We start from the raw sequence: 10,547 nt of genomic DNA, 5'->3' as shown, positions 1-10,547 counted from the left end.
ATGTCTAAAAGAGAAAGCTTGAGATTGAAGAGGTGAAGGCCAAGACGAAGGCTAGAGAAATTGAGCTTAAAAAGAGAGAAATTGAGCTCAGAGCAATGGCAAGGGCAAAAGAGGTGGAGTTGAAGGCGAAGGATATTGAGCTGAAACGGCAAGCCGAGGACAACCTAATCATAAACGCCGACTTAACCACCATGAGCGAGGCGAAGAGACCTTGGTTCGAGAAGAGGCAGAAGGAGATCCTAGACCCAAATTTAGTTGACAATCTCAATTTGTAATTTTTATATTTTTTCAAAATATGGCACATTTCGTTTCTTCATCATGCTACATTTTATTTGATATTATTTTATGATATTCGATATTATTCTATATTTGTTAGATATTATTTTATATTTTTTAGATATTATTTATAAGTATGTGTGGCTAAATGGGTAAATAGGTGGCCGTTGCGTTGGGCGCAGCGTGCGACCAAAACGGACAACCGGACGTGGGGCTGTCCGCGTGTCCACGCGACCACCTAAACGGCCCAAAATAGACGATCCAGCGCATCCGTTTAGGTCGCCACGTTGGAGATACCCTACGCTATAACTGTACGAGAGATGTACTCTCATCACTTCTGGATCGAGGAAACGACCTGGAGGGACGGCCCAGGAGGGTCTAAAATTACCAGGTGCGTAAGTTCAAGTTTTTCTTTCTTCCCTTCACGCCAGAAACTTTTCCAGCTTTTTCCCTACCCCTCGACCACTCCTGGCCTGGACTCCCATCATAGCTCCGGGTTCTAACGCTGACAATTTATTCTTCTGAGCGTGCATTGGTAGCCAGATACAAATATGGCTGTTCTAAATACACAAGTGTGATGGCATACACAATAGCGCTCATCCAGTGTGGTGCGCAACCAGAAAACCAGATAAACCACAGAACCCTCATGGTGTAGGAAGAGTGGTTGCTTGTTGAGACGCCTGCACAATAAAAAATTTGGACACAATGTAACACCAAAAAGACATTACTTCAACTCAATACCACCCTATATGGTGCAACTATCTTCAAAATGAAAATAGTTGGCTGAAACCTTTCGACATGCAAAATTGACTATTAAGGCCAAAAAAAACTCCGACTAGTAAAGATATTACCTTTTTTGCTTAGTCATCAGGCGTGCTTCAGCATCTTCAGTGCAGTCGATGCAGCACTAAATAGCCTTCTGGATTGGTGAGTACTTGCTAATTTGCGATTACTTGCTACTTTTGGAAAGCTTCTCTCCAACAAGCCCAACACGCCAACACGAATTTGAGAAGATCTCCGATTGTTCGGTTGCTCGCGGTTGCGATCATCAAGAATATACGGTAACTCTTTCTTTGGTATATAAGATGGATAGACCCTCGTAATAAACCGAGCTTTTAATACCGATCTCCATATAGGTAAGAACTGATCTCTTGCATATGGGAGGTTCTGTCCTCTGCGTGGCTCATTTATCACAACCTGGTTAACCCATAAATAGCCACAATAGAGACGTCAATAAAATACAAGATGTATATTAGTATATATTTCAACAACATGCACAAGGTTCTTATAAGGTTTAAACCAAGTTATTCTCATTGCGTTGTTGTGGACTAGCAAAACAATTGTCATTCAACCCCTCCTCTGCTGTAAAAGCCTGCATCTGGATTACTATGTCAAGAACAATCACATAAAAAAGGGTGACTAGGTTAAGTTCTTTGAACTAGACAGGGAACTTCCATTTGGTGTGCAATCACATGCTTAACAGCAGGCACAGACGACTACAAACAAAACTTCCTGAACACCCCAGACCAGATTTGTCCTTAGCTGTTCTTATTCAATCATACTACAAAAAGGGAATAGACTATATATGAGATTCTGAAATCACGAAGTTTCTAGTCTTTTCGTATCTCTCCTTTGATTCTCTTTTAAGAGTACTATGTTATTTAGCATTTCATTTTATCACGCGCAGAGGAATCACTACTTGTTTAGTTATTCATGGTATAAGTACATTAGTGGTTATGAAGGTTGCTATCATTATAGCTAATCCTATATATCTTACTTGATCTTTTTGATACAAGGGATCTTCCCAGCATCCCAAAAATGGATTAATGGGAATTATCTCGTTAAAGGGTGGCTCCTAATGAAAATGGTAGTTCACGTACGTCATATAATAGCCTCAAGCGAGAACGGCTTTCTAGTATAAAAGGGAAGGAATGTTACTAAATAGAAGCAAGAAGCGAGGGTAGTGACCGCATTCGTACCACGCAGCAGGAAGAAGTGGAAGTTGGCATTCGTTTCCTATCTTTAAAATAAGTCTAGAGCATGTTTGTGTCTTGCCCATAAAATTTGACCACAGTTATTCTAAGAGAAAGATAAAACAAGAGTGTAATAAACATGTGCCACTAAATTATGGGATGATACGCTGAAGTAGAATATTTGAATGCCACTACAGTGGTGAACTTCAGTCTCCTCTAACAGAAACTACCATTCAAATGAAGTTGAACAGTTTTTTCTCCTCAATCTCAACATATAAACAGCAGAAAGAACTGAAAATAAAATAGACTAAATTCATTAAAAACAGGAGAAAGCTCAGTGGCAAGGCAAGCGAGTGCGCAGCTAACCCACCCGGGTTTGAATCCCCATCTCGCGGTAATTTCGCAGGGAGGGGCGAACTTTAAAACCGGGTTATCATCCTAGCGCCCATCCGCTAGGAGAGTCTCATCCTACCTAACAATGTATAGCCAAGGGAGGGATCATTCCCCCGTTGGTCAACGTTTTAAATTCATTAAAAACGGTAATCAGCATGCAGAAAAAAAATAGACAAGTCAAGAGGCACTCCGTCAAATATCCTTACATTGTTTGCCTCAACTTCCAGAGATCCTATGGCTGCCATGGACAAACCTGCATCCCCTGTTTACCATTATAGAATTATTACAGCTTATTTTGCAAAATAAAATATGTTAAGCACAGTAAAAATATAGGGCTATGAAACACAGACGCACCATGTTTATGTGAGATGCTGTCTGGAACTCCATAATCATATGGGCAGCTTCAAGAGTATGCGGAAGAATTAATTAGAAGATTGTTACATAAATCGTCTATATGTACAAAAAGGTAGCGACCATAGATGCAGAAGGCAAGAAAAATCAAACCAGTCGAAGTCGTCAATGCAAGTTCCTTTTCCACAAGGACCAACATCATAATTTTGGAGAACTGCTGACACTTTTCCAAGGACCTCCTGATGAGATGCCTGCATAATATGTTTCTTTTGTAAATCCAGTAACAAAGGTTTTGCCTTACATTTTTATACTTGATACATATTCAAGCCGACACAACTCATGTGCTCTCTACAGACTTGTTCCATAAACCCAACAGGTCATGTATATAGGAGTAAACTCATATCCTTATCATTATTAAATCATTATGTTTTGTAATTCGAAGACAGCAATCAAGACAACATTTACTAAGTCCAGCATCATGGACTAAATCTAACAACATTACAGAAGGAACCATCACTTTAACACATATATCAATCTAACACTAACAGTCACTTTCAAGAAACAAGACCAGACATTTGGGAGATGGACCAAGCTATATTACCCATTGCACATTTTGGGTAATATGGGCATGGGTTGAAGCTAGCCACCTATCATGAAGTGAGGGGTCCATGACATGCCAACGTCTAGAAGGATGTAAGCGAGTAGAGGAAGGAACGTGGATGCGTGGTCAGATAGAAAGTATAGGCACATGAGGGAGGTAATGATATCAATGTGCAGAATGTTGCTCAAATTATCAGAGACAACAATGAGGCAACACCGCAACATTAAGGGTGTGATTCAGATTCATCGGACGAAGAGGAACATGCGTGAGCAGAAGAAATCGAATGACTTCATTTACATGTCATACAATAGACACAAGTATCATATGTACAGTATAACAGAGCTAACCCTCTCTTCCAAGTAGATTTCTAGTGGGACAGTGAGTAGCTTCGCGGAGATACCAGTAAGTTTGGGATATTGTATGCAGGTGAGGATAATATTTCATGGAACTAAGTTGATGCCCAGCATCAATGCATCTTTTTCTTGGGAGGAGGTGAAGACCACTCCATGAGTTGTTGGAGTTTGAAGACAAGTAAGAGTGGGAGTGGAGTGGATCATTGGGAATGGCTTGTGTGACTTGGGGTATTTCTTTGTCAATTGCCATGCCATGGTACATGCTATTATTATATCAGTTTATCGTTGTATCAATTAATGCAATGGACTTGCTAGCTGCTAATTGTTGTGGTGAACCTATGTCAATTTTACTTTATATTTATGTTGCTAAATATTTTAAATGGCTACCAGATGAATTACAGTACAATATGTCCTACATATGATATTTTTTATTTTTATTTTTGTACAACGTGTAGTATCACGATAACAGTCGTCTCAGTGTTCTAGCTGCAGAGCCATGAGAACTTTGCTTTCTGGGTCCTCAAACCAAAGAACAAATACCCAAAGTTTGGCAATGTAACTCGATCCAAACGAAATACTCTTGGTTTACCAGATTATTTGCCATGCTTGAGTTTTGGACTTTGGGATGCAGCAATAATTGTTTAGATTAGTATAAGAAAGCAATCAAACAGCTCAAAATGCATTAAATTGAACTGAAATGGTAACAGCAACGATTTTTTAGGTCAGAACTGACAGTACCTACTACCATGAAAATGGTTTCAATATCTCTGACTTCCCTAGCATGATCAGTTTATTGCTACATGTATAGATGATACGTTGATTCAAAAATATTTCATAAAAGTAGGAATCCAAACAATTTGACTGAGGGTCCACTAGGTATGTTTTGTTATATTCATATTTGTTAGCAAGAGAACCAATATTCTCTCACTACAATCAATATCACAAGTTCATGAAAGCCAAATTATTAATATTCAATAGAAAAAATAGATGTGTAAGACAATAAAGCTGTGATCTAACAGGTACCTCTGAATGAGCTTGAATATATGCATCAAGATCTTCACCAGCTTTAAAAATTATCTTCAAAAGCATCAATGCATTATCAAAACGTACTTTCTTCTCCTTCCACTGCTTTTTTGCTTTGGTATTTTTACCACTTCCTAATCCACACCATTCCCTTTGTAGGGCAATCAAAGAACTGATGATCTGTTTCTTGATTGTATCAAATCCATTTAGGTCACGGAAATGCCTCTGAGCAGCTAGGAGCAAAATAGCTGCAGGGACAAGCTTCCCATGCTTGATGTAATCCCAGAGCACATCTACTACATCATTTGTGTGAGTTGCGAGCAATCTAGTCGTGTCCAAAAAGATCTTCTGCATAAGTCACCAATAAAGGAGATTTTTAAATCAACAAAGACTTGATTGTAGAGAAAATTGACTCATTTCCCCTTAACTAAAAAGAAATGGTGCCCCATATAGACAAAATTACAGAAGAAATTTTGACAGGCAAACTATTCACTCTCACGAGTTGAACTATACAAATTACTCCTAACAAATTGGCAGTTCTTAAGACCTGTTAGAACAGTGCATTTAAATATCTGACAACCTGAACTGATTCATTACTCTTATGTAACCAAAGTAGTAACTGGTGGAAGGAGGGATTCAACACAAACCATCTCAGGCAGGCAAAGCAGATGTATGAGCTTGTAGATGTACTTGGTATTTCCCTTCTCATAGCTCTGGTCATCTATAAGATTGTCCTCCAGATACTTATGCTGGCAAGTGTTCTCAATGGCAACATGGAGTGGGAGGAGGCCCTCGATAACTCTATCGCCTGTGGTTCGTAGATTTGCCAAAGCACCATAGCGTAACAGTAACTCAACCATGTCAGTGGAGAATGTCTCAGCAGCTTGGTGGAGAGGGAAGTATCCAAAGCAGGTAATGTAGTTGGGGTTGGCGCGCTGACCACAGAGCTTCGGCTCCTTGCCCTCCAAAACTAACTCCGCACAACGCAGGGCACTGTGTGTAACTATCACGTCGAAGGCTTGTGGCGTGAAGATATAACCAGAAACCATGAGCTCTCTATACTTTTGAAAGAGCTGAAGGAAGCACGGAACACTATCTTTTTGGAGGGCCTTCCCCAAAGGGCCATATATCTTACAAAATTTTGCCTGTGTCTCCTGCATAGATCCACCATTTATTAACAAGGTGAAGTGCAATCAGTTCAGCTGTCCACTTAATAAAGCATAACAACAGAAGTATTCTCTATAGACATCTTATGTTACTGAAATAAACAAAACGTGCAATTTGCATCCCTTAACTATTGTCTGAGTGGAACTTTCATCCTAAACGTTTAAGTCATAAAAAGCTGATCCATTAACTATCAATACCGTGCAGTTGTGAGCTCTCTTTATGGTTTCATCCATTCAAAAGCAGTTCTAAGTGATGTGACGCTTGCATGTACCATTATCACCATCTCTCTGGGATGTAAGAAAATAATAATAATCCATCAATTTATTAGAAAACCTGAATCTATGAAAAATACAACTTTAGCAAAATGTAAATTTAAAGAAAAAATAAACATATATTTGTTTCCTCAGTATTTCTTTTCTATTTTAATACGGAGCTCTTTGAAATGCTCCTTTTTCATTTGTGGAAGCTCTTTTTCATACAATATATATGTGTGTGGTTTCCGCCCATTTTCTAGAACGGTTCCTATTCCTTGTCCTTATATAAAATGCTGAATTTTCTAGTACATTTACCGATTCATTTTGAGAGAATCGTTGGTGTGGAAGACACGTGAGTGATGTGGCCGGTAGGCACCATGTCATCCAAAACAGCTGATAAAGACTGACAACCGCACAACATTGATAATTGATGGACCCAGTTTGGGTGGTTTTAAGAATTCAGGACGAAAACTACACTCATATAATAACTGAAAGGATGACAAAAGGGCGTTCCTTCAAATTAATTTTTTACACCATGCAGGATAACTACAAATAAATACCGCGGCAAGACACGAAGAATGCAGTTAGCTGCCAGATGATATGTCAATCATGAAACAAACAAGAGAAAGAACCTTAGGAGTGCGGTCCGGAACAATTATACTGGTGCCTCTGAGTTCAGCAAGGAATTTCCGAATTTGTCTTTCATACTAAAAGAGAGAAATTGTCAGTGACGAACCACTACCAAAAGGTGCAATATGAAGAGGGAGGGAATATGATACATATCATATGAGAGGGCCAAGTTACTTTACCTGGGTAATAAACTCACCAGTGGACGTTAAGGCTTCTATTGAGGGATGAGGAGGTGGGTTGGGAGGGTCCCATGGATCATACATGTCTGTGGGCGAGCCATCCTTGGAGTCTTTCCTGTTATCTTCGCGGCAAGTAGATTCCCCTTCAGCTGTTGTTGATCCATCTGTGGCTTCAGCATCATCCTGAACATCTTCCACGGCTGTCGATGCATCTTTGTCTTTAGCATCATCTTCGCGATGAACAGATATCCCTGCCTGGTCGGTTCTATGGACCGTTTCCATTGGCATTGACTGAAACTGAAACAAGAGGAAATCACAATGACGAACCAATTTGGCAATTCTGAGCTTAATTTGGGTGGTAGATAGTTTTTCCTCTCTGATTAAGACCATGGGCTCCTACGCTGCGTTTCCGTCCAACCGGCGGAACCCTAGGCGGGCGCCGGCGGCGCGCGGTCAGTGTTGCCATCCCCGACGGCCGTTGTTGGTAAAGCCGAAAAACAAGTGCACGGGTGCCTACCTATCGACACTTGAGCCGGAACTCGCGCAGGCGCCGCTGTGCCTTTCCCGCGGCTAGAACGGTGATACTGTGATACTCCGCCTCCGTCCTGCACGCCGTGCCTACACTCCTGGAGTGGGTTTTTTTTTCCTTTTCCTTAGGCCTCATTCGGTGCCAGTGTTTTTGTGTGTTTTGAGAAGTGTTTTGGGTGAAAACACCAATCACCCAAAACACTACTCAAAACACTACAAAACCCCTTTCACCCAAAACACTTGTCAAAACACTTATTTGGAAGACTGGTTTTACAAACTAATGTATTCAAATATATTCAACACAAATGGATAAAAATACAATCTTTTTTGACAGTTTAAACTAAACTTGTACTCCCTCCATCCGTAAAAAAGGCGTCGGAGGGTTTGAACAACTGCATATTTACAAAAAAAACCCTCTTCACTTCAAATCTTATCCATTGGGATCCTTACAATCTGAAATAAAAGATCTCGGTTTATCTCCTATGCATACGTTCTCCCCGGTTGTCCCTCGCCGTCCGCCGTCAGCCGTCCGCCGTCCGCAGCTCCCTCGCGGAGGGCGGGGCACCTATGCCGCTTGGGCTCCCCGGGATGGTGAGGTGCAGCCCCCCGTCGCCTCCTCCGCACTTGTCCGCTCGACTCGTACGCGAGGATCTTCACGAGTTCCTCCTCATGAGCACGGACGAGGACTGAGTTATACTATGAACAAGAAATGGATGAAGAAGTGAAGGCCAAAGTATAGATTAGAAAACAAAGAGAATTCTGAAAACCCGACCAACTACAACGATCACTAAACCTGCTTCTCAAGTTGCCACCTACTAACAGCCAACTAAGAACATACAACAACTATACCAAAACTGAACCTCACTATGACACACGCAAGTCTCATCTTTCCTCATATATAAGCTTAGGAAGTTTACAAACAATGACAAGGAATGCTAATAAGGAACATCCTGACATACAATGAGAACTCCAGCTACTTGAAAACAAAGGAAATGCAGTACAGCAAATAGTAAACAGTAGCCTGGTTACTGTTGAAGACAATGTGCCAGTAAGTCTATACAAATGAAAGTCTCTTAAAAACAAGAGTTAACTAAAACCTAAAAACAGAGTAAAAGAGAGTTAATTGAAGTTTTAACTGAATTTTTTAGACGTTTAATTTTTTGATAGAGTAAAAGAGTATTACGGGATGTCAAACAGGACAAACCTGAATTTTCGAATTAACATGCTTGGCACAATACAGTACGTGCCAGTGTATCGATGGGACATATTGTTCTCCTTGTAATTGAGATTAACTTCAGAGAATTTTGAATGATCAAAACAATCTTCTGTAACAAATGCTATTAAACTTGGTTTTGCAATAAATCATATCTAGAATGCATATGCGAACCATGCTACTGTATTTGATGTTTCAAATTAGCAGTATTGTTCCATCTTTAGTTGATACTTACTCTTGGTTCAGATACGCAATACATTAGGTAAAAGTGCATGCACACTGAACTGATGCATACATGTGTAAAACTAACAAGTAATAGTTCACCCGTTCTGGACTACTCGAGTGAGTCCAAGTCTCCACCATCCACATGTCAGGGAAGACCACACACACACACACACAGAATTGCAAGTATTGCTAGAGCATTGCAGCCACAAAATTACTAACTAACAAGATTGGGCAATCAAGAAACTTTATTGAAATGAACCAAGAACCCTAAATCTCACATCAAGAACCATAGATCTCACATCATGCGCATCTAGCAATACAAGGAGAGAGGGGGCGGTGAGGTGGGTAGTGCATACTCACAAAGGAATTCAGCTTGGCCGGAGAAGAGGGGCGGCGAGAGGAGCTCCCTGTAGGCGGTGGAAGGAGCTCGTGCGGCCCAAGGATCTCCGGGTCGTCGGCGGAACGAGCTCCGTGTGGGTCGCTGGCAGGGCCGGAGAAAACCGTCGCTGGCTTGCTGCGGGACGGCGTCGGCAGCAGCGGCGGCGGATTTAGGCGTCGGTAGCGGCGACGAACGGGAGTCGCGGCGGCGGATTCGGGCGTCGGCAGCGGTGGCGAACGGGAGTAGCTCGCCTTTCGTCGCAGCGACGAAAACGCGAGGGAGGTGAGGCGTCTCGATTCCACTCCGGCCCGACGGGTTTTTGGGTGTTTTCTGGGCTCTTACTCGGCCGAAACCGGTCCACCGAACGGCACATAGGTGTTTTCAAGTGTTTTGGAGTATTTTAATCGGGCCCGGATTTTATACCCCGAAACCGGTCAAAAGCCCATAAAAACGTTGACACCGAACAAGGCCTTAGTGGGCTATTGTCCTTTTAGAGTGACGCTCCCGTTCCCCCAGGGCGCTAGGCCAAGTTCGACCCTGCCTGAAATCGAAATCGAAATCGGGTATATGGTGAACCTGCAACGTGAACGTGAACATGTAAGATTATTTGTAGTGAAAGTAACATAGTATTAACTGTCAGCGCTTCCATGGTTGAGGCAAACTGGAACAGTGTTGGCCCCAGGCACTCCCACCTCACAGCTGTCAGCGCTCTGTGTATGAAGCTAAAAAGGGTCCGCTCGGCAGCTAGAGCCTGGGCTAAGGACAGGAAGCTCCCACCCATCTACCTCCTCAACTGCCGCGCTGTCATCTCTCTCTTCGACCGCCTTGAGGAACATCGGAATCTTTCCCCCCTGGAACATAGGCTCCGTTACCTCGCCAAAACTACCCTCAGCCAAAAAATCTCCAATAAAGCAACTTACTGGCGGCAACGTGCAAAAATCAAAAACTGCATCTTGGGCGATGAGAACACCCACTACTTTCACCTTTGCGCCTCTGGCCGCC

General features: G+C 41.9%; 1 protein-coding gene across 2 annotated transcripts; it reads right to left on the bottom strand.

Annotated features, from left to right (window-relative positions):
• Positions 1-670: 670 nt before the first annotated feature.
• LOC127325744 (uncharacterized) lies at positions 671-9,898 on the bottom strand. Of its 2 annotated transcripts, XM_051352568.2 has the most exons (10): positions 9,527-9,898; positions 7,201-7,497; positions 7,024-7,098; positions 5,618-6,124; positions 4,971-5,318; positions 3,147-3,244; positions 2,997-3,043; positions 2,849-2,904; positions 1,128-1,473; positions 671-956 (listed from the first exon to the last, which is right to left on the bottom strand). In XM_051352568.2, exons 2-9 carry the CDS (start codon positions 7,486-7,488, stop codon positions 1,144-1,146), a joined length of 1,749 nt encoding a protein of 582 aa, XP_051208528.1. In that variant the 5' UTR covers positions 7,489-7,497; positions 9,527-9,898; the 3' UTR covers positions 671-956; positions 1,128-1,143. The 2 variants fall into 2 exon arrangements, 1 of the variants encoding a protein (XP_051208528.1); XR_011752500.1 differs by lacking the exons at positions 671-956; positions 1,128-1,473; positions 2,849-2,904; ... (4 more) ...; positions 7,024-7,098; positions 7,201-7,497 and adding an exon at positions 7,997-8,424.
• Between the last annotated feature and the right edge of the window lie 649 nt (positions 9,899-10,547).

This window comes from Lolium perenne, chromosome 1, assembly GCF_019359855.2.
Source record: "Lolium perenne isolate Kyuss_39 chromosome 1, Kyuss_2.0, whole genome shotgun sequence".
In the NCBI taxonomy this organism is placed as follows: Eukaryota; Viridiplantae; Streptophyta; class Magnoliopsida; order Poales; family Poaceae; genus Lolium; species Lolium perenne.
The sequence above is the reverse complement of the archived record's forward strand: the minus strand, read 5'-3'. Positions and strand labels throughout refer to the sequence as shown.